General features: G+C 58.5%; 1 protein-coding gene across 3 annotated transcripts; it reads right to left on the bottom strand.

The window, feature by feature from the left end:
- Nucleotides 1-526: 526 nt before the first annotated feature.
- PTDSS2 (phosphatidylserine synthase 2) lies at nucleotides 527-25537 on the bottom strand. Of its 3 annotated transcripts, XM_074371282.1 has the most exons (12): nucleotides 25134-25537; nucleotides 18319-18420; nucleotides 12322-12404; nucleotides 8526-8593; nucleotides 3428-3562; nucleotides 3065-3115; nucleotides 2536-2649; nucleotides 2261-2379; nucleotides 1969-2083; nucleotides 1754-1899; nucleotides 1472-1657; nucleotides 527-1289 (listed from the first exon to the last, which is right to left on the bottom strand). In XM_074371282.1, exons 1-12 carry the CDS (start codon nucleotides 25520-25522, stop codon nucleotides 1127-1129), a joined length of 1671 nt encoding a protein of 556 aa, XP_074227383.1. In that variant the 5' UTR covers nucleotides 25523-25537; the 3' UTR covers nucleotides 527-1126. The 3 variants fall into 3 exon arrangements, with proteins under 3 accessions (XP_074227383.1, XP_074227382.1, XP_074227384.1); XM_074371281.1 differs by having other exon boundaries at nucleotides 1754-2083; XM_074371283.1 differs by lacking the exon at nucleotides 3428-3562 and having other exon boundaries at nucleotides 1754-2083.
- Between the last annotated feature and the right edge of the window lie 840 nt (nucleotides 25538-26377).

Genomic DNA, 26377 nt, shown 5'->3' with positions numbered 1-26377 from the left:
TAAACACCCCCACTGGAAGGAAGCAGCTGCCCTCGGGTCTGGGCAGGAGACGCACAAGGTGGGCCTGTGTGCATTTCGTGCCAGAAACCAGCGGGGGTCTCCACCCCATAGGGAGGGAGGGAGGCAGGCTGTGACCCAGAGTGACCACAAACCCAGTGACTTGAACCTCGGGCGGAGCTAGCTGGGCGGACAGGACACCTGGTGTCCCTGCAGTGGGTCTGCCCAGAGCAAAGCTGACGCAGGGACAGCAGCAGGCGGGCCTCTGGGTGGGGCACACTGAGACCCCCGTCACACACCCCCAAAGCGAGGTCAGCTCACGGAAGCCAGAGGCTGAGAAGCCAAGAGACATCGGGGCACCTGGGGTGGGGACGGTGTCCGTGGTGGCACAGGCTACGGCAGAGGTGAGGGCAGCGGGTTAGCAAGAGGCCACCTGCTTCCTTCCAGTGGGGGTGTGTGGAAGCCAGGGTCCTGGGCACCTTGCAGGGCTTGGCGGCGACAGGAAGAGGGCAGCGAGGAGACGCAGAGCGACAGACCTTCACCGTGGCTTTTATTTGTTCTGTTTGCTCGTGGGGATGAGGTCAACTCTGGGGGCACGGAGACCCCACGACCCACCAGGATGCCAGGCCTTGGAGTATCTGACCCCACCCCCAGCCCCGGCCACACACCCTCCAGGTCTGAAGGTCAGGTGAAAGCCCCCAAGTGAAGGATCTGCCCTTTCTCAGCGGCCGCAGGGCGCTCCCGGGTGATCATCCTTTGCACGGGCTGCCAGGGGAGTCGTGGGGCCCGCAGGGGCACCGCGAAGCTGCCGCTCGGGCCGAGCCGCTCAGTGGGTGCCAAGGCCTAGTGCGGACGAGGCTGGCGGGCTGACTGCGCAGAAAGGGGAGGCCGTGGCCCAGGGCGAGCCCCAGAGCCTCAGGAGCCAGGAGCACTCACGCTGCCACGCACGCACGCACGCCCACACGACCGCACGCACAACCCCCCCAACACACACACACACGTGCCTGGCCCCACTGTGCATGTGGGAGAAAAGGAAAAGAAAACCTTGAGGGCTGAGGCCCAGCGGGAATCCCAGCAGATGGAGGGCGGCGGGCCCGGGCTCCACGCGGCTGAGGCGCAGCGTCCGTTCTCAATTTGGAGCCGGCACCCCCTCCCTCGCGGCCTCCTCGGGCCCCAAGGAGTCGTCCGGCCCAGGCGGGTGCCCATGCCCGTCCACACCGCCGTCCACACTGCCGTCGGCCCTGCTCCGCTGCTTCTGCCGCCGGGTCTCCTTGTACCTCAGGGTGATGTCCCTGGTGGCAGCGGGGGCCGCGTCACCACCAGCTGGGCCCTGGAGGTCCCTGCCACTGCCCGGCGGACGCGCCCCCCGCGGGTGCCAGCGCGGGCAGGGCAGAGCCGAGCCGCGCAGGGCCTGGCGCCTCGGACCCGACCGGGGAGAGGCCCGGAGGCGCAGGGCCGTGGCGTGCGGGCTCACCGCAGGAAGAAGCGCCAGACGGTCCAGGTGAGGGCGAGCACGGAGCCGAGCGTCCAGCACTGCGAGATGTAGAAGGGCAGGGACAGCGTGAGCGTCTGCGGGTCATACTTGACCACGATGAGCAGCTCCGTGACCGTGATGGCCGCCACCAGCCAGGCCTGCTGGCCCAGCTTCTTGTGGGGCTTCCTGCAGGGGAGGCGTCGGCTGAGGGCGTGCAGGCCAGCTCGGCCCGAGGGGCAGCACCGGCTCCCCCCGTGCCTCCCCGGCCCCCGCGGCCCTCACGGGTCGTCCATGAAGTCGTAGATCTCCCGCATGGCCACGCCGCCCACGTTGACGAAGAAGACCAGCCGCAGGAGGACCAGGCAGTGCTCGGGGGGCAGCCACAGCACGAACTTCAGGTAGAACGTGTTCAGTTCTGCCAACAAAAACTGGGGGCAGAGGAGGGTGGGGGTGAGCCCGGTGCCCGGGGGCCGCGCGCGGGAGGCCGCCAGCCTTACCACCAGGACGATGCCGCACACGGCCAGCCAGCGGCGCAGACTGGACGCGGGCTTCCACTCGAAGCGCACCCAGCTGTAGGGCGTGAACTGGAAGGCGATCCTCTTCATCTTGCCCCTAGAACCAGGGCTGTCACCTGGGGCGGCACCGCCCCCGCCCCGCCCCGCCCCGCCCCGCCCCCAGGCCTCTTCCTGGGCCACTTCCCCCAGGGAGGGCGGCCAGGGCGGGGTGGTCCGGAGAAGGGCCCGCAGGGACGCCGAGGCCCCGTGGGGCAGGGTGGCTCCTGGGACGTACTTGTAGGTTGGGATGTTCCAGAGGCCCTGCCACTTGTACGTCTTCAGGGACAGCCACTCGAGGGTCTTCATGCCGCAGTAGATGCCCAGCCCGTTGCAGACGAGCACGTCCATGATCCACTGGGGGCGGGAGCCGGGGGAGGTGGGTGCCACAGACCCCACTCCGTCCGGCCCGGTCCAAGGGGAGCCTGCGCCATGTGCCTCCCCCAGCGATGGTGTGGCAGGCCCGGGTCAGGGACACGGGGCTCAGTGGGCAGGCGGGCAGCAGGCACCTACGTGGTCCCACCAGCACTCGCTGAAGTTGGGCAGCTGGTGCTCCAGGCTGTATTCCAGGAACTCAAACACCACGCTCACGATCGTGCACATCCACCAGTCCCGGATCATCAGGGTCTGCGGGCCAGCCATGCGTCAGCCCGCAACGGGCCCCCACAGACAGCCCTCCCAGGCCTCCCTCCTACCCAGCCCGCAGCACCCTCAGCTGAGGCATCAGCAAAGGCGCACCAGTCCCCAAGCACCCCGATGTAAGACCTTCAGGCAGCTCTCAGGTGTGTCTACTTGCGTCCCCAAGCTGAGGGCATGTGAGGTCGGCCCTCAGGCTCAGCTGCTGGGGGCCAGCAAGAATGGGGGCGAGAGGCCTCCCGGCTGCCCCTCTGCTTTGCTCTTCAGTAGCCACCGTGGCACGCCCAGGATGCTCGGCCCGGTTAGGACCCTGAGCCCAAGTAGTCTTACAGACCCTCCAGACAGCCCACCTGTCCTCCATGACTGACCCGAAACCAGGTGTTCTGCACAATGAGGAGGTGCCTACCTTCAGGTACCAGCCAATAAAGTGTGCAGGCACAAAGCCGTCCAGCTTGTCCTGTGAGGGGAAGGACATAGGCCTCGTGCTCAGCCCCCCATCCCATTCAGGGTCCCCCTACCCCACATGCTTGGCCCCCATCCTGGTGCTTGGGCCCCAATCGTGAGCTGGGAGGTGACCCCGCCACAGCTGGGAGGGCGTCCCCACCCTCGGTCCTCACACCACTCCAGGAGGGCGCTGAGCCGAGGAGAGCCCCAGGTCAGGAAGGAGGGGCCAGCACCTGCTGGGGCTCATGCTGCCCCACCCCATCCAATCCACAGACGACTCGGTTTCCGGAGCTCCTGATGCCCAGTTACCCCTCTGGACACTCACCCAGACATTGTGGAAGGGGTCGGTCTTATTGTCTGGGTCATAGATGAGGCAGTTGCCCCCATAGTCCCTCTCTGGCAGTGGGACCCCCAGCCTGGGGTCAACATACTTCAGAAACTGGCGGCCGTCCTGGACAGTCTGCAAGGCCAGCACCCGTGTTAGGGGCTGAGGACTGTGGTGTGCGGACAGCACCCCTCGACCGCAAGGGGAAGCACCCAGTCTCAGCACCACCCCCAACCTTGGGCCCGGCAGATCAGGGGCTTCCCCAGTCCGAGGTGACATCCCCACGGGACCTTGCCAAGGGGGGTTACAGGAGCACATCCCGTCGGGGGCTCAGATCACCAGTCTCCCCACCTCTCTTCCCCAAGACCCTTCAGGGCCCAGACCCCACAGAGTAGTGGCCTTCCTGGGACACACTTCTTCACATGATGGCCGGATAGCCTTTCCCAGACGCCAGCATTAGCTGAGTGCTCCTCTGGGCTTGGCATGAAGTGGGCTTTGGGGTTGCACCCGGCGGAAGAGGAGTCTCTCTGAGCAGCCACGCCCACTCTTCCCTCTGGGCCCCCCTCCAGAGGAGGGGCCCCAGGGCACCCGTCATCAGGACCCTGTCCCCAGGATCCTGCCCAAGTACCAGCTGAGGGATGCAGCGGGGAGGAGGCTCAGGCTGGGCTGACAAAGTCATCCATGGTGTGTGTGGGCAGATGGCACTTAGACCTGCAACTTGTCACACCACGGAGGTGACACCACGAGCAACTGACATCACCCCATGTGACCCGGGTAACACTGGATCTGAGGGGCTGACAACAGCGCCACATTCCCGAGTCAGAGGGATGGCCTCTTGGACTCGGCTCTGGAGGCCGGGTCTGCAGGGTCAGACCCCTGGATACTCAACCCCCAGGGAGGTGAACAGCTGGTCAAGCATAGAAAGTCTCTACATCGGGGCATCTGAAGGCTCACGACCCAAGAAAGTCAGAGGTCCAGACCACGACCCTCCACTCCAGCAAAGGCCGGTGAGGCCGGCTGATCCCTTGGGCCCCCGTGTGATGTGGCTCCCTGGAGAGGGAGGCGGGAGGCCGGTGGCTAGCAGCCGGCAGCTTGGGCAGCAGGGGCACCCTGAACCGGCTGTTTCTAAAACATCTGCAGACACACCCGTCAGGACCCACACGTCTCCCTGCTGTCGGCCAAGAGGGCCCAGGTCCTGGTTCCTAAGACCATCCTCCAAGAAAGGAACCAGGCTCCTTGGAGAAACGGCCGATTCCAGGGCTGGGGCAGGGACTCCCCAGAGAGGAGGTGCTCAGAAACACAAGACAAAACAAAACACCAAGAACCCACGACGACGTGGTGTGTGAAATCTCCCAGTGGCCAAAGCAATTTGAGCAACAAAATCAACCAAGTATTGAATTATAACCCAGAGTGCAACACAGATGTCCGTGAGGCCGTGCTGGTACAAGACATGACGGAAAACATGAGTCGGGGAGAAGAAACAAGTCTCCCAAGCAGAAGCTCTCCCCTCAAGCTGTGCAGCGGGACCTCCCTCCCGAGGGCGCGGCGTGGAGGGGGACGAGACGGACACCCCTCAGCCAGGGGTCGGGGTTGGCACCAAGTCAGAATCATGTGTCAGATCATGAGAGAAACACCGGACAAACCCCCAGCAACCTGGATACCAAAACCAAAAAGCCAGACATTACAGGCAAACCACAGTGTGTCTTATGAATACAGACGCAAAAATCCTCAACAGAATACTAGGAAACTGAATCCAGCACTATATAAAAAGGGCCATACACCACGCCCAAGTGGGATTTATCCCAGGAATGCTAAGCTGGCTCAAAATAAGAAAATGAATCAACGCAGTATGTCATCTCAACAAAGGGAGAACCCACACATCTCACTGGACGCAGAAGCAGCACTGGACGAACTCCAACACCTCCCAAGATAAACACACTCAACCAACGAGGAAGAGGGGGCCCTCCTCCCAGGACAAGCGGCCTGGGGAGGGCAGGGCAACCAACCAAGACGAGGGGTGGTGAGGCTGCCGCTGGGCAGGGAGGCCAGAGAAGGACAGACAGACACCCAGGCTGCGAAGGGAGAGGCAGGAATCTCCCTGCTGCAGACGTAAGCCTGCGCAGGGAGCAGTCAGGCCCGCCAGACAGCAGAGCTGTTGGGATGGACCGGCAGGCGCAGACAGGCTGCAGGACACAGGTCCACAGACAGAACAAGCTGCACTTCCAGACGCCAGAAATGAGCAGACCAGCACGAAATGACGACATTTCACTTACGACAGCATCAAAAAGAGTGAAACCCTCAGGAATAAACTGAACAGAGGAAGCGCAAAAGGTAGACTCCAAAAACCACAGAAGGAGGTGAAGGAGCCGCACATGGAGAGCGTCCCGCAGGGGCGTGGGGGGCTCAGGTAAGAAGGGGGTGATGGACAATAGCCCACGTTCACCACAGGAGAGCTGGGTGCAGGGCTGGTGGGAACCCTGCACTAACTTCACAGTTCCGTGATCTGCTTTACAATAAAGTTAATTTTAAATAAAGGAACAAAATACGGACCATGAGAAATCAATCAGAACAAAAGCTGGTCTACAAAGAAGACATACAAATGTCCAACAGGCACATGAAATATGCTGAGCATCACCAGGCACCAGGGAAACACAAGTCAAACCACACGAGATACCATTTACCACGTCACACCAAAAAAAACAGAGAAAAAAAGGTAAAATAAGAAGTGTTGGCCAGACCATGGAGAAACTGGAATCTTGGGCGCTGCTGGTGGGGATGTGGAATGAGCACAGCCGCCGTGGCGGACAGTGCAGCAGCTGCTCTGAAGGCTGAGCACGGACTCACTCGGCGCTGCCTCGTCGGGGTGTGTCCTCACAGCGATGGAGGGCAGGGACTCGGGCAGATCCTTCTGCCCACGTCCACGCGGGGCTCCTCACAGCAGCCGAGAGGTGGAGGGGGCCCAAGTGTCCACACAGCATGGTGAGTGGACACAGCGTGGCCCATCCACATGATGGACCACTACTCAGCCGTAAGAAGGGCATTCTGGCCCAGCTACAGCACGATGGGCCTTGGGGACATGGTGCTCAGTGGAATGAACCAGACACGGAAGGACAGGTCCTGTGCGACCCCACTCACATGGGGTCCCCTGGGGAGTCAGATCCACAGAGGGGGGTGGGCGGGGCTGGGGAGGGGAGTGCATGTTTAATGGGGACAGAGCGTCAGTTTGGGGAGAGGAACAAGTTCTGGAGATGATGGTGTGCTGGTCACACAACAGTGTGGCTGTGCTTCATGCCACTGAGCTGTGCACTTAAGGATGGTTAATATTATAAATTGTATGTTATGTTTTTTTACTACAATTTTAAAAAATTTTAATTAAACACACTGGAATAAAACTATAAAAAATTAAGCACTTCTACATACAGACGTGCGTGTGCGTGCATGTGTGTAAAACTGGACGGACAAGCTCTGTGGACGGCACCCATACCACTTTCCTGGTTTGATACTGTCCTGTATTTATGCAAAATACTGGGGAACTGGGTGAAGGAACATGAGACATACCCGTACAACTTTTCACAACTTCTTGTGAATCTGTAATTACTTCAAGACAAAATGTAAAAAAACTCAGTGGACAATCTCAATGTAAAATATCTCAATGAATGGGCAATCTCATGCAAAATAGAAGACCATGTGGGTTTTAGAATACAAGAAAAAATCTTAACCTGGTGTCAAAGAAATCTTAGACATGACATCAAAGCACAAAAAGAAAAGACACAACAAAAGCCACTGGTAAGGAATGAGGGACCAGCGACAGGCCTGGAGAAAATATTTTAAATCACCCGTCAATAAAGGACCTGGCATCAGAACTATGTAAAAAGCTGCCATAACCAGACATTACAAAAACAAACCACCCAATTATTAAGAAGGGCAAAAGACGAATACTTCCCCAAAAAGGACGTGTCACGGCTCGTGAAGCACCGGCCAGCCAGAACCACTGGCCACTCTGGAAGCACTTACATCCGTGACGAGACACTCACTAAAGCAAACCATCCTGGCGACGGCAGGGACACCGCCACCCCGGAGAGCAGCCCGCAGTGACCCGGAAAGCGAAACAGACACCTAACATGTGTGTTTGCCCTCAAGAAATAAACGCTCAGGTTCACACAAAAGCCTGTACAGGAGGGCTCAGAGCAGCCCCACTCATATTTGCCCAAACTCGACACAACACAGTGTCCCCGACACCGGGAACGATGGCAGCACACCTGCCAGGGACCCCTCGCAAGAACAAGGAGCGGGTGTTGGCGGCACGCAGCCTGGATGAATTCCGCGCAGTTCCATCCACAGGAGACTCTCCAAGAGACAACGCTGTGCTGCTGGGGGAGGGCCGGGGGCCATGCAGCTGCCCAGGGCGCCCGAGGGGGGCTGGGTGACAAGACTGCTCCATGCCCAGCTGTGGTGTCCGCGCAGGTGAACAGCGCCGTGCACATGTCTCTGTGACAATACACAGCCCTGCCGTCACCGGCAGAGCTGAGACTGATGACTGAAGACCACCACCAAATGTGGTTCCCTGGGTTAAGCAGAACAAGGAGGATTACTCAAATGGACACTAGTGGCAACAAATCCTGATCCAAGGTTTATCTACTGAGGAAGTGAGTCTCCACCCTTCACCCTGACCACCTGTAAACGTGTGCAGGAGGGAGGGAAGCCACAAAGCCAGAAACAAAATGTGCAGCCACGGGCCCCAGGTCCACCTCCAACACCCAGAGCGCCCGTGTCAGGGGTCAGCGGTGCTCCCCCCAGGGCGCGGCCTGGCGCTCAGATGAAGCACCTGCAACTCAAAGCAGAGACTACCCACCAGGTGCCTGCATCCCAACGCATCATCCCTCCGACCCACACAGCACAGCGGGCCCAGAGGCCCATGCCGCCGAGAAGAGACTGGTAAAGGCGACAGTTCCCACCTTCCCTCCGCAACCTCTGCCCACCGGGACAGGGTCCAGCCCTGCCTCCCGTCAGAGCCGGGGAGGGGCTGACATGCAAAGCCTTCTCTGCCACCTTTCACTCACCTAATTCCCACAGTTCATAACCCAGAAAAGCCGCTTACCTGGAAGAGTATAAAGATGAGGAACAGCTCGTAGACCACACTAACGCAGAGCCAGAACCTCCAATAAGCTGCAAAGACACAGAACACAGAGGCATTAGGGGCGCCAGCCCTGCTGGAACCTGGCTGTCCCGTCCCCCCGTGCGGCTCCTGGACACGCGCGGGCCCCGGTCCAGGCCCCTCTCGGGCCCCCGGTAGACACTTCACAAAGCAAGATCTCGGTCAGAGGTGAGCACATTCTCCCCGGACTGCGTGCCCGTCCCTGGGCCTCCCACCTCCTTTGCTCGTCTCCCTGCAGCTCAGAGGACAGAGAGGGGCGGCAAGCGCTCCTGCCTTGTGTTTACTTTCATTGTGAAGTAAGTCCGCAGGGTTTTGGTGGACACCTTCCACCATGTTAAGATAATCTTTTAATTCTAATGCACTATGCTTCTATCAAAAATGAGTATGAAAGTTTATACGAGGATCTACTTTTTCCCTCAGTGTTAATGTGATGAATGGTATTAACAAATTTTCTAGTGTTAAACCATTCCCGAACTCCCGGGATAAAACCAATTTGGTAATAACGATTTGTTTTAGGAAACTGTCTTAAGCCTCAATCAGCAGTCTTAAGAGCCTGCCCTCCGGTGACCAGCAGGGCTGCACTCTATACTTAGAGTTGCTGAGAGAGTAGATCTTAAATGTTCTCACCACAGAAGCAGCTAGGATTACGTGAGGTGACAACTAACCCCACTGGAGTATTAATTTTGCGATATATGTGCATCAAATCGTCATACCGTATACCTTAAACTTACACGGTATGTGTCAGCTATATTTCAACAAAGTTGGAGACAGAAAGAGGTGTCCCTCAGAATTCCTCTTCTCGCTCACCATCTGCTTTCCATGCTCTCACACAGAAGGCTCAACTTCCCACTGGGGGATGAGGGAACAAGAAGGGGAAGGTCTAGAACCGTCCAAGGCTCTTCATAAACCTGTGAACAAAGGCCTAAGGTATCTGATTTCCCTAGGCTTATGTCCACTAGAAACCCACCAGCCTACCTGCAAAAGCTAATTCATCTTGAACAAACCGGGCCTGCCCACAAACTGGAGACCCAAGGCTGGGCCATGGCCTCCCCAGGGAAGTCTGCATTCGCCCGTGTCCGCCACGGGCCCTCGCGCCTCAGCTCCAGCGGGTGAGCTGAGAGGCGCCAGGTGGCTCCCTGGGCAGCGGCTCACGGAAGGCACACAGGGCCCTCAGGCCTGTGTCTGACCTACCTGCCGGGAGAAGCGGCCACAGAGATTCACTGACGTGGCCAGTTTTCAGGGAAGCTGACTAACATTCTGAGACACGGGAGACACACGGCTGAGGTGACAAACTTATTCTTCGCGCCCTTAAGGATGGGAGAAGCCTAGAAAACTCCCTGGTTCAAGAGCTGCAGCAGCAGGTAGCGGGTGGCAGGGAGGTGACTTGGTGACAGTCAGCCTCCTCCCACGAAGACGCGTCTCGCATCTGCAATGGCACCGTCACTGCCTGACGTCCCCGTACGGCCCCCAGACTCCCCGTCACACTCGGCCTGCAGAGCCACCAGGGTCCCAGACCCGCCCACCCCACCCCAAACACCTAGGTGCCCCACGGCCGGGGTCTCTGCTCCACAGCTGCCATCTCTCCCTGGACCACCCCCGAGACTCCTGAAGTTGGTTTCCTGACTCAGAGCCCAACCCCTCCCCAACCCAACACTCCTATTTTCCTCCTAAACATCGAATCTGGCCACCTTAGCAGCACTGGAAACATTCATACTTACTCCAGCTTTCAGAGGGAGCCACAGATGGGCCAGTCCCATCTGGACCTATAGCCAATTCAAGCTTCCAAATAAAGCAGCCCCCAGACAGGCAGACCTGGGGCCTCGTGTCAGCTTCCCTCGTGGCTACCAGGGCCCAGGCCCGGGGGGGCGGGGTGTGGGCGGAGACCCCAAAGCACCACCTTTTGGGGCCAGAAAGCCCTCCTCCCTGGCCCCTCAGCGTGCAGCCCGGGACTGACCCCAGAGCCACTTCTAGTGTAACCTGATTTGAGACCCTGAGGGTTTCTCGCCAACCAGCAGGCTACCGAGACAAGACATCCGAAAGACGATGTTCCAGGACGAGCTCCCTCATTAATTGATCAAGGTCAGCAGAGAAACAGCAACTGAAGAGCAAAGCTCAGAAAACAGACCCAGAAAGCACCACGCTGCCCTCTGCCGAAGGGGAGCCGGCTTGATGCCCACTAGGCCCAGAGGGGCCCTGGTGAGAGCTTTCAGACAAGGAAGACTTGAAGCTGGAGCCCCGAGGCACCCCCGGGCCCGCCTGCCAGTCCTGCTCACAGCTCCGCCCAGCACAGTGCATCACCGCAGACAAGCACTGGGTGCGTTTCCAGCAGCCCTTCTCTTCCTTCCAGCTCGATCTGACAGCACTTAAACCTGGCTTTTCACTGTGGTTTTGGTGGTTCTTACACTTCACCTCACTCTCCCACTGCTCTGGCTAGGAGCCCCCCCCCCCCCCCCATCAAGACTGGATGCGCCTAGACCACTGAGCAGGTAGAGCAGGCCCTGCAGTCGGGACCACACAGGCTTCACCCAGCACCCTGGTCCCCACCAGGCACCACCAGGACAGAGCAGATGGCGAGCCCCCGCCCGGCTCAGGACACCCCGGCGCCTCGCTCAATCCCACGAGCCCCAGGTGCACACCGGCCGCTGGGTGCACACACCTTTTCCAGAGGGCAACCATCAGGCGCAAACACTCACACCCTTAATTCGCCACTTCCCCTCCTGGAACTTTCGTCACATGAATGATCGTATGTACACACAGGTCTATGTGTGGAAACCTACTACAGCCTGGTTTATTACAATAAAACTGGAAACTCTACACATAAAATGACACCGGACTGGCTCAGTAGGTTGCTGTACATTCAAACGACGGCTAAACAAGCAGCCACCAAAACTCCAGCTGTTGCATAAAAAATGAATGAGAAAATGCTTGTTAAACCTGAAGGGAAAAATGCACAATATAAAACCACACGTATGGTGTGATGCCAATTTTTCACAGCTGCGTATGTACACACATATAGACACACCGAAACTGAGCAGTGGTTATTGTGAGTGCTTTTTATTTAAATTTAAAAATTGTATTTTCAAAATGTTCTACAATAAATACACACCTTTACTGAGACAGAAAAGAAACGTATCACTAAGTTGTGACCCTTCAGGAGACCGACCACCCCCTGCCCTCAGAGACAATCCCTCAGTGAGGCTGGGACCCCAGACATGCTGGGGGGCCTGAGCCATGCCTTCCAGCTCTGAGGGGACGCCCGGCATGGTTAGAAGGCCCCACAACTTCAGGGTGGGGGTGGGGGGCAGAGACAGAAACCTTGCTGCAGTCGCCACCTGGGGAGCCCCCAACAGCAGGGTAGGCACCTCACAGCTGACGGCAGAGCCACCAGCTCGAGCCCACCCCAATGCCACTGGACAGCCCCAGGGGTACCTCCATCTGCAGGAGAACGGCCCTGACTGAGGCAGAGTGGGCAGAGACGGGACAGAAGGGCCAGGACAGATGCAGGACAGGGCGAAGAGTGGGAGGACAGAGGAGGGCCCCAAGGAGGTCCAGCGGCCACAGGAAGAGACCTGGAGACAGGTCTGAAAGCCCCTCGCCCACCCTCCTCACCGGCCACTTGCGTGGCTGGCCGGGGGCCAGGAAAGGGGGCCAGGACACGCACACGCAGCAGTAGACACAGAGCAACCCTCAGAACAGAACTGCCACGCGGGCACACACGGAAAGGGAATTGGCGAGTTACCTGGATGAGGTCTGGAAAATGGCCCGTCTTTAGCTTGTGTGACTCCAAAACATAAGAAAACCAAAATACTGGCCACAATACCTCTGCAAATAAAGAACAAACAGCCCCTCAGTGTACGTAAGCACCAAGCCCCTGTCGGTTCCTCCCAGGCAGGAGGTGGGAGGGACCCCCAGGACGCCCACTGTGGTGACAGCCCCTGACCCCGGGGCAGAGGGGACGGAAGCAGGGAGGCCAGGGGGCCTCAGCAGCCCAGACCAGCTCCAACCACCCAGAGGCAGCAGTGCCCTCGGAAGAAGGCCCTTCCACTGGGGGCCAGGAGTTACTCACGCCATCAGGGGCCTCACCACCAAGACGTGCTTCACATTAAAACAAACACACAACAAAAGCCGCCTGAAACCCCGTACTTGATGATTCAGCGTCACTGAAGCCCTACGATGGAAGGGTGGTAGGGCTGGGGGCCCAACGGCGCGCCCCACTGGGGCCGCCGCACCCGGTCCCGCGGGGCTGCTGTGATGGCAGGGGACGGGCTGGGCGCTGGCCACACAGAGCCAGCTCTCACTAGCGCCCCGCCCCGGGCTCAGTGCCAGCGGTGGGTGGGTGTGGAAGGTCCACACAGGGCTGCCTGGGGGATGGCAGGCACCTTCCCAGAACCCATTGAAAGGGTTGTTAGATACCCTCCCGCCCTATGAAAGGGGCAGCTGTCCAGTGAGGCCACTGTCGGGTCCACTGCGAGACGGCCTCAGAGCTGGGGGTGACACATGGAGACACCACAAGGACGGAACTAAGGAGAGGCCTACGCCACGCGGTGCTGAGCGGCCTGTCCCTCCCGGGTCAGCCCACGACCCTGACCTCAGGTGCACATCCTACTGTAACATCTAAGATTTTGTGGGAAAACTTGTTGTCCAGGAGGACTGACTTTTAAAGAAAAGTGACTAAATTACACATTAAAGTAACCTTTTAATTTTAGAACAGAAAAGTTGCCAAGACAGTATAGAGCTTCCCACACTCCCCAAGCCCAGCCCCTCTACTGTCAGGAGGGCACCTCTGTCAGTTAGTGAACCGACGCTGATACACCGAAGTCGGCAGTGCTTTCAGATTTCCTCGGTTTTTACTTCATGTCCCTTTTCTGCCCCAGGACCCCACTCCAGACCCCCATGGCAATCAGTCATCATGTCTCCTTCAGCTCCTCTGGGCTGTGCGGATCCTCAGACTGTCCTGGTCTGAGAGGCTGGGCAGAGGGCTGTGAAGTCCCTAGTTAAGGCTGCCAGCTGCTGGCTGAGCAGAAGACCACAGGTGTGAGGGGCCGCCCGCGCCACACCCTCACAGGACACTCCACCGCTGATTCTCGATGCTCGGGTGGGTGTCGAGGTGCCCCACCCCGCCACACCGCACCCTCGGAAGGGAGGCCCTCTGCACAGCCTGAGGGGACATCCTCTGCGTGGGAGACTTGTCTTCTCCCCGACTCACACATTCGACCGTTTCTTCTATCAACACGGCCTCATGGACGTCTACGTTGGGTTATCATTCGAGATTACTGTTGATTTTGTTGCTCAAATTGTTCCAGCTTTGGCTGCTGGGAGCTCTTTTATTCAGCTTCTGTACCTCTGGGACACACATCTCTGTGAGGGCTGCCAAGGAGACGCTCCAGGCCCACCCTGGGCTCCCCTGCCCCGGCCCTGGCACCGGCCGTTTCTCCAAGGAGCGTGGTTCAATCTGCATACATTAAAGTCCCACGGTTTTGACAAAGACACAAGGGCATGTATTCTCCATTACAATATCACACACAGCAGTTTCAAAAAATCCCTAAAAAATCCTACACTCCACCTACTCATTCTCCCTCTGCCCTGGAAACCACTGATCCTTTCATCATCGCACAGCTTGCCTTTTCCAGCACATCACAGAGCTGGACTCATACGGCACGTCCCCTTCTCAGACAGCTTCTCTCACTCAGCAACCTGCATTTAAGCTTCATCCATGTCTCCACAGCTCGACAGCTCATTCCCCTCACTGCTTAGTGAGTCCATCGAACAAGTGTCCTCGTGTGTCTGCCCACTCACCCATGAGGGACGTCTTGGTTGCTCCTATGAACACCCGTGTGCAGGTTTCTGTGTGGGGAAGTTTCAGCTGCTCTGGGTAAACACCAAGGAGCACAACTGATGGACCTCATGGCAGGAGTGTCTGGTTCCACGAGGGACTCCAAGCTGTCTCCCGGAGCGGCAGCCCCATGTGCACCCCACCAGCGATGGGGGAGCGTCTGTGGCTCCACAGCCTCACCAGCCCGCGGTGCTGCTGGGTTCACGCCGCGGGGCTCCTGAGGTGCAGGCGGCACCTCCCTGCCAGGTGATGTGAGCGCCTCCTCGTGTGTGACCTCTGGTGTCCGTGCAGATCGCCTGCCCAGTTTGCCCTGAGCTGCTGGCTTCCCCACCGTGGGCTTTAGGAGGTCGCTGCACAGTGCAAGTACTTCTTCAGATGTGTGTTCAGCAAATACTTCCTTACTACCAGCCTATGGCTTGTCTTTTCATTGCCTTAACAACAAGTTCTGCAGAGCAGAAGTTTTCAGTTTTAATGAAGGTATTTTGCCAAAGGTGTTCGGAGTAGGATAATGAGGTATTTACAGTTATACCCTCTGCACACCCCCCAACCCCGCAGAGTACAGGGCGCCTGTCTTCTCTTCCATGGATCCTGCTTTTGGTATTCTATCTAAAAAGTCATCACCAAATCAACGTCACCAGACTTTCTCCCATGTTTTCCTCAAGAAGTTTTACAGTTTTCTATTTTTCATTTAAGTCTATAATCCATTTCAAATCAATCACTGTGAAACATGTAAAGTCTATGTCTAGACTCTCTTTCCAAGTGGATGTCTGGTCACTCCAGGCCCACCTTGTTGAAAAGACTCCCCCTTCTGCACTGAACTGCCTCTTCTCCGTCCCGGGCGCCTGGCCCCGTCTGTGAGGGTTGTTTCTAGGCTCTGTCCTGTCCTGTCGACTGTCTTGTCGTGCCTCGTGCTGGCTCCCCATCCTGACCAATGCAGTCGGCGCCCCGTCCTGACCAGGCAGTCAGCCCTGACTCTGCTCTTCCCCAGCTGTGCTCTCTCTGGTGTAAAAGTGCAAAATTGATTCACACTTCACAGGTGTAGACTCATTCACACACTCACATATGTAACATGTACACTAATACAAACGCCCCAATGTCACCAACAGACAAATGGGTCAACAAACCGCGGTGTGTCCAAACGGGGCCACCCTCAGCAGGAGGCCAGAACAGCCACTGGCGGGCACAGCAGGGTGCTGGGTGGGAGGTGGCAGACAGGGGCTGTGTGCTGGGCAAGGCTGCAGGACAGGCAGGAAGGGCCGCACGTGGCCGGCGGGGGTGCCCGGGGTGGCAGCAGACTGACTGCAGCGCTCAGAGGCGGCGGGACAGACGTGGGCACTACATGCCACATGAAATCACATGTCAATAAGGTGACTTGGAAGAAAACCCACTCCCTCAAAGTGACAGAACTTGTGAGTTCTGTAACAAGAATGATGACACACAAGCTGAAATCGGAAGCTTAAAGAAAACTAACCAATTTCCTAAATTTTTAACAACATAAATATTATTTTTGAAAATACGTACAATCTTTAGGAAGCGTTTTATATGTATAAAACCTTCCAGCGAGAGCTCTGACATAATAAAAATAAGTCTGCCGGGCAGCCTCCCCAAGCCCCTGGGGGCCCGGGTGGGGGGCTGCCCCTGGAGCGCCTGTCGCAGCTCAGGCAGACATGCTGGCATGGGGGAGGACTCTGCACACACACAGCCATGCACCAATGCTCACAAGAGCACGCCCCTGCAGGCAGTAGCAGAGCCTCGGGAGTTGAGGGTGGGGCAGGGGCTCCCAGGAGGCGCTGGGTGGATTCCAGGCACCACCAGCAGCACCATAGGGCAGGGAGGGCAGCCCCTTTGGGCCCCAGAGACCGTGCACTATGATGCCCTGTGTCCACAGAGCACAGAACTTTAGAGCAGAATGTGTCTGGGGGCCCTCAAATTCCTAGCCACCTGCCTTCCCCCAGCCCCTCGTTCAATGAACTCACCCAGGGGACCCCTGGAGAGGGTCCAGGCGTCCCTGTCGCTGTCTGGGTGGCCCCTTCTGTGCTCACCATCCTGGCCTCTCTCGGGCAGGGACAGCTCAGGAGGAAGGCCAGTACAGGACGAGGAGGTGGGCCCCGGACACAGCCAATAAGCCTCCTCCTCAACATGGGCAGCCTGAGCCCACAGCCCCTGGGCCTGGGTCGCAGCGCAGGACCCCGGGCAGCAAGGCTTCACGACTCACCCGCAGACGAGAATAAAGAGGAAGACCCAGCAATGCCGACGGGAGCCGGAGGCAATGGCAGGAGGAAGCCCCACCGAGCGTGGAGCTGGGAGCTGGAGCACGGGCGGGACACCTGCGCCTCATGGGTGAGGGCAGGACGTGAGTCACTGGGAGTCCTCAGGGGCCTGAGCCTACTCCCCTGGACACACCCGCTGCAGCATGGAGACCCCACACCACAGCCTGGTGGGAGCCCCCTGGTGTCCAGCAGGATGTACCAAACGGTGCTCACCTCAAGCCCGGCAGGGGCCGACGGCGCGCAAGCCCAGTCCCACCACCCGAGGCTGACCGACCAGCAGTCTCCTGGCCCCTCCAGGCCTCTGTCCACGCCTGGCCTCCTCCGCCTGCCCCACCAGAGCAGGCGGGGCTGGGCCCCAGGACTGGAAGAGCAACGGGGGCCTCATGCAACCAGAGGGAGCAGCAAATCCGTCCAGTGTAGAAAACCCACAGAAACGAGTACTAAAACCAGCAAATCTTCCTCCTGCACCTCTGAGACTGGCCCCAGAATCCGTTGGATTCTGGCAAAGGGTGCACCCCATCAGCTCATCTACTTCTGGAGATAACACAGAAAGACCTCCCTCTTCCTGCCCAGCTCGAGATGGGCCACCAGACTCTCAAAGCCAGTTTAAAATTTTCCAAGAGCCTTGGTATCGACAGAGTGTGGAAGGATGGTGCCAGCTGGTGGGAACCTTCCCTGGCCTCACAAAAACCCGTACATCCCACCCAACTCAGTCTCTGCGACACTGTGATTTATAACACGTATGTATTTGGGCTTCATCTGTTTCTGGCCAGAGCTGGAATTTCCAGAGAGCTGAGGTTCTCAAGGTGTCCTCTGGATGGGAGCTGGCTGCCAGGAGAACCAACCACACGATTAGGGAGGTCAGAGCTCAGTGCTACCCCAGACCTCTGGGGGCGGGGCACAGACTGGGCCAATCACCAACGGCCAAGGATTCTAATCAACCCTGCTATGCGAGGGGCCTCTCTAAAATCCAGAAGGATGGGGCTGGTGAACTGAGTGGGTTCTAGAAAGCGGCCCACCTGGGGCGTGGGGGGGCGGGGCCGGCGCTCCAGGCCCTTCCCAACATCTCGTCCCACACGTCCTTCCCACCTGGCTGTTCCTCGGTTACATGTTTTTAGGATAAACTTTTCAAAGTAAGTAAGTAACGTATTCTCTGAGTTCTGTAAACTGCTCTAACAAATTAATCAAAGAGGAGGGGGTGGTGGGAAACTGACTCACAGCCAGTCAGTCAGAAGCACAGGACAACCGGGACTTGCTACTGGGGTCCTGGGGGTGGAGGTGGGGCTGTCCTGCAGGACTGCGGCTGTAACCCTGGGGTCTGGCGCTGTCTGGGGGACTGTGTCCAGACTGGGCTGACCTGCAGGACACTCACAGTGCCTAGAGTGTTGAGTGTTGGGTGTGTGGGGAAGCTGGTCCCTGTGGGAACTGACCTGAACCCCGTCGGGGGAGCTGCCGCAGCACATTCTGGTCTCACATGTGCAAATGCAGCATGACCTGCAGATCACATGGGAGATGTGCTGGTGGGGCCCCAGGGACGGGCAGGATGCTCCGGGCAGGCAGTGGAGGCTGGTCCCCAGACCCCTGGCCAGCCTGAGGGAGTGAGTACCCCACCCAACCTCCGGCAGCCCTGTACCTCTTGGTGTTGTAGGCCGTGTCCCGTGGCGTCTCCTCCAGCAGAGTCACGTAGCCCAGCACACAGGTGAGGATGAAAAGCACCGTCAGGGTGTGGGCCCGCCTGAAAGGCAAGCACACGGCCACATCAGGTCCAGAAAGCACCACCCCACACTCATGACATGCCACCAGGGGAGGGAGCTCACTGACCATGAGCTACACACTCTGCGTGTGCTGTGTCACCCTGTCCAGTCTGTCCATCACGCCAGCACGCCCCAGGTGCCTGGAGCTGGCATCTCTTGTAGGAGAGACCAGGCAGCAGGTTAACACAGCTCTATTCACGGAGTAAGGCCGGGCTGAGACCGACCTCTGGTGCATGAAATGAGCACATATGGGAGACCGCAAGGACAGTGGAGGACAGGAGGCAGAGAGGGGCTCTGAGGCCCCAAGCAAGACGGGCGGGCAGACTGCTGCTGAACACCCAGGAGACCTGGCTGAGAGACGGCTGCGTGGCTGGAGCGAGGGCAGGCTCCTCACCTCTGTCTGGCCCCTTCCGTATTAGCTTTCAGAGCCCTGATGTGGGAGGAAGGAGGCTGGCTCTCAGCAGCCAGTGGGCGGGCCTCACCTGGAAACAGGGCCCACAAGCGCCAAGTACCAGCCTGCACACTGCCTGAGTCACACCCTCGCCTGGGCCCCTCTCCATTTCAACAGCTGCCTGCAAAGGAGGCAGAGGCCCAGTTCCTACACCCAAGGAGCAGAGCATGTCTTTGGAGAGACACTGTAACCCCTCCATTTCTAGCTGAGGATGCCCCCAGCCCCTGAAGGACACCACGAAGATCAAGTGAACAAACACACAGAAGCATCGAGCCGAGCAGAGGACCTGCCACCAAGAGTTAGCTCCCTGTCTCCCACCATGAAACATACACTAAAGAAATGAAAAAGCAAACCACAAACTGTGAGAAGACATTCACAGTACACGTGTCTGACAAAGGCCTCTGTATCCAGAAACATAAAGAACTCTTACAACCCAACAACAGACTAACAATCTCGAAAAAAAAAAAAAAAGGACAAAAGACTGCACACACACTTCAAAGGAAAAGGTAAACAAATGGCCAACGGCACACAGATGTGCGGCCTCACCAGCCACAGTGAAAGCAAGCGTGCAGCACAGGAAGGCTCAAGCGCTGGCAGGGACACGGAGCAACTGCACTCCGGCGTCACGAGGGAGGGGGCTGCACACGGCACAGGGGCTAGAGCAGCTCACAGCTCTGACAGTCACACAGGCTTCCCCATCACCCCGCCTCAGCCCAGAGCGTTTACTCAAGGGAAAAGAGGACGTGTCCACTCAGACCTGTGTGTGGACGTGAACGCTACGCCCACAGAGCCAGCCCTGAAAGACACCTGCCGTCTGCGATGACTCACAAGGGGGGCCAGGGAACAGCAGCTTCCCAGCGGCGGGACGTTCCCCCCACCCCTGGCAGTGCGCATGGTGTGTAACTCAAGGGATGTGGACTCAGGTGGGTGTGTGTCATCCAGTGAAATCCTACCCCAATTCAAGTGATATTTTTTAAAAAGCAAGGGTGGGGCTGCAGACCTGAGACCTAAGACCTGACATCTGGCAGCCCAACCCTCTTACCTCCCCAGCCTTTTCATTCTCGCATATTTATTCACACTTTAACTTTTGACATCAGTCCGACAGTGGCCACAAATGATTCTATTAGGATTCTAATTAGAATTGCACTGAATTTATAAATTAGTGCGGGAAGAATTGGTAGGCGAATAATACCAAGAGTTCCCCATCCACAAGACAAGGAACATCTCCCATTTAGGTGTTATTTCCTGCCCTTCAATTAAATTTTATTTTCTTTATGGAAACAAAAACAAAGACAGCCATGTTTAGATAAATTAGCCCCAAGCTAAGAAAACAGTGCATTCTTTTACCACATTTCACAATACTGGGCATTTAAAATTGTTAGAAGTGAACAAAACTTCTATTTTAACTATTTTAGTACAATTCAACATAAATACATTCACATTTGAGTCCTAGGCCATAGGGACCCTCAGGAAAACCTCAGCTGAACTCTGTAAACATTTCACTGCCCGAAAGGCCTGTGGAATAATTACAACACAGAGACTGCTTCATAAGATCCTATTTCAGACCTTCACTCCTACGGTGCCCTGGACGCGGTGACCCAGAAACTCAACCTCTGCCTAAGCCTAAAAAGAGAGGGAACTGGCGAGCTCAGCTGGCTCCTGGGCCCAGGACACCGCCCACCCTTTCCTCCCTGCAGGGGACATCAGATGTTAGCAGGGAGAACGGGAGTCACTGAGAACCCATGAGGGGCCAAGGGCATCCGGATCACAAGGTTGACAGTGACAACGCATGGGCCTCTTCATCACCTTGGCCCCGAGGTTGGTCACAGCTGGTAAATGCAGTGTCAAGGTCACACAGCTCAGCGGCGGGGGCCTGGGGTCTGAACCCCGCTGGGAACGGCTCGAGCACACCTGCATCACCTCACAAACCCTCACTGTGAGGTGACAAGACCCAGGGCGAGAGGTCCCAAGTGACACAGACAGTAAGTGGTCCAGAGTACTGGCACGTGCCAACAAACCCCAAACCTGCCTGCCTGAGCTGAACTGCGAGAGAAACAGGATGGATGTGGGGAAAACAAAGTGGGCGGGCGTGGAACTAGGGAGGCCCTCACCCAGGGTGGACGCCTGGGGACAGGGACAGGGCCAGGCCAGCAGCGCGGGCGGGCCTAGCCAGTCCCAGAAACGGGGGGCAGCGTGGCAGGAGGCTCAGAAGAACCTCGGCAGAGCGAGAGCCACTGCAGGGCCGACAGCAGAGTGCGGCTAACCCCAGGGGCCCCGGCAAGGGGGGAGGGGTGCAGGTGATGGGGCTGCTGGGAGTGGCTGGATTCTGGACCTGCCCAGAAGGTACAGACAGCAGGCCAGCTGAAAGATGGGACAGGACGTGGAACCCAGGCCAGCCCAACGTGACAGCGCAGCACTGCTCAGAGCTGGGGCGTCCAGCTCCAGGCCTCCAGACATGCCTGCCAGGGGTGGGTGGAGCACGCGGGTCAGCGGCCTCCACTGAGAGAAACGTTAAACCAGGGTCCCACATCCAGCAAAAATACCCTTCAGGAACGCAGATGAACCAAACAGTTGTGGATGGAGGAGGAAGCAGAGTCCAGGGCCAGCAGACCGCTCCAAAAGAGCTGCTGCAGGAAGTCCTCCAGACAGAAGGGAAATCAGACCAGGAAGCCAGGCAGCCAGGAAGGAAGGCCTGGCAGAGGGGGAGCCACCCTCATGGACACTGTCCCACGGGGCCGCCAGCGCAGGGGGGAGCCGCACGGACCTGATGGCAGAGCGGCAGTCCTGGACAGGGAGAGCTCGGGAACGGTCACTGTGACCCGGGAACGTAGTCAGGTGAAATGCGGAACTAAACCAAGGCAGGAGGGACGGAAGAGCGGGAGCAGAGACGAGGCATGAAACGGTGGCCCTGACAGTTAAGTGTAAGGATCTCAGACACCAACCAGCACACAGACTGTGCCACAAGGGGCCCACCCAGCAACAACACCAGAGCCGCCGTGAGGGACCTCAGACCTGCAGGGAGACTCCCGGCCCCTCCCAGGCGCCGGGCCTGGCCTCAGCCTCGTTCCACCTCCACTGCCATGGAGCCCAGGAAGACAGACGCACCCTCTGGCCAAGTGGCTAACAGAGAACGCAGGATCCAGGCCCAGGACGAGAGGGGCAGTGGTGGGTCTCTGTGGACAGGGCCGGGAAGGGGGGGGCGTGGACACACCCGACCGGCCTCCAGCCCCTCTAGAGACGAGCAAGCCCATTATGCTGAGTACACGGGAAAACAGCCTGCGAGCCACGCAGTGAAGACAAGCAGGTGTGGCTATGAGACTCGTCCAGGAAAGGCCAAGACCGGAGCCTGTCACAGGCCTGCAAGAGGCAACTGGGGCCACCAACCCCTGGCCTTCAGACCAGCCAACCAAAAAGGCATCAGCGGACAAGGCATGCTTCCCAGATGTGGGTGAAGCGGGCAAAGCCCAAGCCACAATGTCTGGGGAAGGCGTCTTCCAGAACCCGGGGCATCTAAAATCCGCCCACACGTTCTCCTGGCTACCGCAGATGTGCTGCTGACAGGAGAGCTCCGTGAATCACTAAGCGTGCTCAGCGAAGGCTCCGTGCTGTCGGACACCTGCGGACAAGAGCACTGCCAAAATGTCACCACCACCCATGCTATCCCTGGCTCCTGGTAACCTTCCTCCCGCCCACAGGCGGCAATGTTTGGAAGCACCTGTTCGGGGCATCGAGTCCCCAAGAGCATCCTGAAAGCCTGTTGGACCATACAAGGTGCCATGTCTGCCCACAGCTCCTGTGTCTGTGGTCTTGGATGCTTCCCCTGACGTCCCCACTGACGACACCACGACAGGCAGAGGAGCAGTGTCCATGCCACCTCTGGTCCCTCCCTCAGGCCCGGTTTGGGGGAATCCAGCCTTGGACTCCACGCTCTGCGGCTGGTAATGACAAAGAAACTCCACGTCCTCATACGTGGCCCACCACAACCACTGTCACTGGCCCCCAAGAAGCCCAAGTTTCTTTGAAAATGAAAACCATAAAAAGAAGGTTTTCAACCAGGCAAGAGATATTGTGAGTGATTTTGGAACACAGTCATTTCTACAAATACATACACTTTAGCCTTTATATTAATTTTTTGGAACATTCATTATTAAGATTCTCTAAAACACAAAATAAGAGTTTTTAAATCCCAACACAGCAAGCCAACGACTAGAGACTCAGAAAAAGGTAAGCAGCTAGACCCTGCCAGGAAAAATAAGCAGTTCTCACCAGGCAGGCATCCGGTTACCTGCCTGCCTTGAGGAAACGCGACGCCCCTTCCCCTGCACAGGCAGGCAAGAGCCCCACACACCAGCCCACCTCTACCCAGGGGCGGGGGGCAGGGGGCGGAGGGCGGAGACACCCCCCCGGGAGACCTCCGAGCAGGAACCTGAAACTGACAGTCCAGTCGCCCTCAGAAGCCTTCCTGGCCCCCATCAGCCCTCCCTGCGGTAAGCTCAGCTACAGGGACCCGAGCGTCACCTGTCTGTGCTTCTAAAAAACCAGCACACGCTTTCCACGGCCCCAGGTGAGGGGTGTGCCCTCGGGATTCTGTGAGCACCACGACACACCGTGCCCTCGGGGGTCCAGGTGTGCGCCAGAATCTAAGCTCGTTTAGTTCTGTGTATCCCTAGAACAGCAACCAGCACCCCGAAACCTGTATCGAACGGGAAAGAAGCGAAGCAAGCCTGGCCGCCGCACCAGGACCTGCCTCCAGTGGCCGCCAGCAGGGCTGCGGGCTGAGGGGGCGGGGCAGGGCAGCTGACAGGCCTGAGCCACTTACAGGATGTCCAGCAGGGCCACCAGCTCTGGGGCCACACCCCCACTGAGGAGGGCATCTGTCTCTCTCTCCCTCCACAGCCAGGCAGACACAGGACTGCCCAACCCGTCTCTCCCGGGTCAGACACAACCAGGACACCGCTGGCCCCGTACTGCCTCCCTGAACCGTTCAGGCTCTCCTCACCTCCAGATCACACCTCCTTTGGCAGCCCCACAACTCTGCAGAGCTGTTACCGCGTGGCATTCCTGCCAGACACCACACGTCCATCTGGGCACCATGAGCTCCCTGGGGGCCAAAGCCACACTGACTCTCCCCCTGTCCCCGGAGCCCACTACACAACTCAACTTCAGCCGGACATGAACTGAGCCGCAAAGAACAGCCACAGGCCTCCTCCCACGAAGCAGGCTTTCTAGTGTATGGGGTTTGTCTCCCTAACAAGGAAAGGGAAGCTCAGGCAGGCGAAGGGCAGCCCAAGGTCACTAAGCCATCAGGCGGAGGAGCCACGCCTGGGACCTGTTGGTCCCAAGCTGTTCCTGGATCTTCAAGCACAAAAGTGCCAAACTCAGCCTAAAGCAACATCATGAAGTCTTCCAACAGGGGCCCTGGCAGGGAGGGGCTGCCCCTGGAGGCCGACTAGAGGACAGCCTGACCCCAAGGCTTGTCTAGGACTTAGCTGTGCAGGGGTCAAAGAGCTGGCCTGCCAAGGACAACTAAAGAGAAGAAGCACCTTTACTCCACAAACGCCCCCTGAGCTCCTGGCACGCAGTGAGCTGTTCCCGCCACGCGCTGGGGGAGCAGAAGATAACCTCAGGCAGCACAAGCACTCTCCAAGGCAACGCATGGAGGGCAGAAGTGAATTTTGGATGGGAGGTCAGGAAAACTCTTTCTGAGGTGACTTCTGTGCAAAGTCCTCCCAGGAAAAGGGGCTGGGGCTGGGAGGAGGCTGGTCCCGGGGTCCCCCGGGCATTCCCTCTGTTAGAGGACGGAAGTCTCCCTGTTAGAATGGGGATCCCGCTAAAGGTGGGTTTTCGCCCACCAACTGGGAGGAAGCACGGGGAGCTTGAGAGAAGAACTGCACCCCTGGAGTCTCGCTGGGTCCTTCCATCTGCTCTTTGAGGCTTCCTGTCGTCTCACTGGCTGCCCTTTTTGCGCTCATTCCTCCCTCGTGCTTCTCGGTGGGGCGAACACTTTGCAGAGACAAGATTAAGCCGGCGGGATTCTGCAGCCTCAGGATCACTTTTCCCAAGCAAAAGTATCTCCTCGGGTATACGTTAAACTGCTAAAGGATTCTGTAGACCGCGAGTCGAGTTCCCTGCCCCCCTCACCTCCAGCCCTCCCTCTGGGGCAGCGCGCACAGGAGGCGCTGGGCCGCCCCGCGTCCCGCGGGCACCCCTCATCCCGGCAGCGGAGCGAACCGCGTCCCTCACCAGAAGAAGGTGTTGGTGCCGTCGTCGTAGACCTCGGACTCGTTGCTGCGGCGGCCCGCGCCCGGCCCGCCCGCTCGGCCCGCGGGCGCGCCGTCCGGCGGCTCCTCCAGCGAGGCCTTGCCCACGGGCACGGGGGACCCCGGCCGCTGCCCATCGGCGCCGCCGCGCTCGCCCCGCCGCATGGCGCCCCGGCCCAGCCGCTCCTCCGGGCCTCGCCCCCACGCTCCCGAGTCACCGCGAGACCGCGCCGCACTCGGCGCGGGGAGCGTCGGGAAGGGGTCGCGCGCTCGCTCCGCAGGGTCTCGGGAGCGCAGGGGCGGGGGGCGGCCAGGAGAGGACAGGCGATGCGTTGTGGGACTTGTAGTCCGCGCGCCCGGACCGCGGGGCATGCGGGGATTCGTAGTCTCCAGTGTCTTGCGTTCGAAGCGGTGCTTGCTGGGAGGGATGCTGCCTGGTTGCTAGGTAACCAGCGCGTGGGCGGGAGGCGCGGCGTCTCTCAGTACCCAGCGCAGGGCTGCCCAGACCCTCCTCTAGCCGGGCAGCTTGCGCGAGCCCCGCCCCAGGCCCTCCCGCCCAGGCCTTTCCTGACCCGCCAGACTCAGGTGTGTCCCCCCCCCCCCCCAGTCTCCACTGGGGGCTCCGGACTCCAGCCTATGGGGTCCTCTTGGTGGCCAGAGGGTAGTTCTTAAGAAAGGAGTACACGCGCTGATTTCAAAATTGACTCAAGTTGTTAACACAGACAGGGCCCTGAGCCATCTGAAAAACAGTCCGGCAGCAACTGAAAAGGAGTTACCGTGTGACCCAGCACGTCCACGCCTAGGTATAGCCACCAGAGAAATGAAAACGTGTACACGGCTGTCGTCAACTGTGATAATAAAACCGCCAGTTATTTCACCAGCAAAGGCGGGTTCACTCAGGAATAGCAGAGGAACGGCAATTCTGGACCTCCGAACCGCGCTGGGCCGCAGGCAAATCCAGAGACCAAGGGAGGGAACCTGCCTTTACAGGCAGAAGGGGGAGCTGCAGGAGCCGGCAGCCCAGAGTACGGAGGCTCCCCGTGGGCGGGGCCGCTGCAGGCCTGGATTGGCTGGGCTGTCCTGGGGTGCAGAGGGATTTCCTTCTTCCTGATTGGTTGTAGGTAGAGGCGCCTTCCTGTCAGAGGCATAGGGGACTCTTTTTCTCTTTGCAGTAATTGAGGATGCATGGCAGGTGTGAGAGCTCCCCTTACAGGGCTGTCCTGACTC

Source organism: Camelus bactrianus, chromosome 10 (assembly GCF_048773025.1).
Source record: "Camelus bactrianus isolate YW-2024 breed Bactrian camel chromosome 10, ASM4877302v1, whole genome shotgun sequence".
Classification (NCBI taxonomy): domain Eukaryota; kingdom Metazoa; phylum Chordata; class Mammalia; order Artiodactyla; family Camelidae; genus Camelus; species Camelus bactrianus.
Note: the sequence above shows the minus strand (reverse complement) of the source record. Positions and strands in the feature narration are given on the sequence as shown.

What these genes read in the sequence shown, in the direction of transcription:
- PTDSS2 (XM_074371281.1), bottom strand. Translation starts at nt 25,522, where the DNA reads ATGCCCCGCGGTCCGGGCGCGCGGACTACAAGTCCCACAACGCATCGC. An exon ending in GGCACCAACACCTTCTTCTG is followed by an intron (nt 18,421 to 25,133) that starts GTGAGGGACGCG and finishes CTTGCCTTTCAG; the next exon opens with GCGGGCCCACACCCTGACGG. An exon ending in ATTTTCCAGACCTCATCCAG is followed by an intron (nt 8,594 to 12,321) that starts GTAACTCGCCAA and finishes GTGTCTTTGCAG; the next exon opens with CTTATTGGAGGTTCTGGCTC.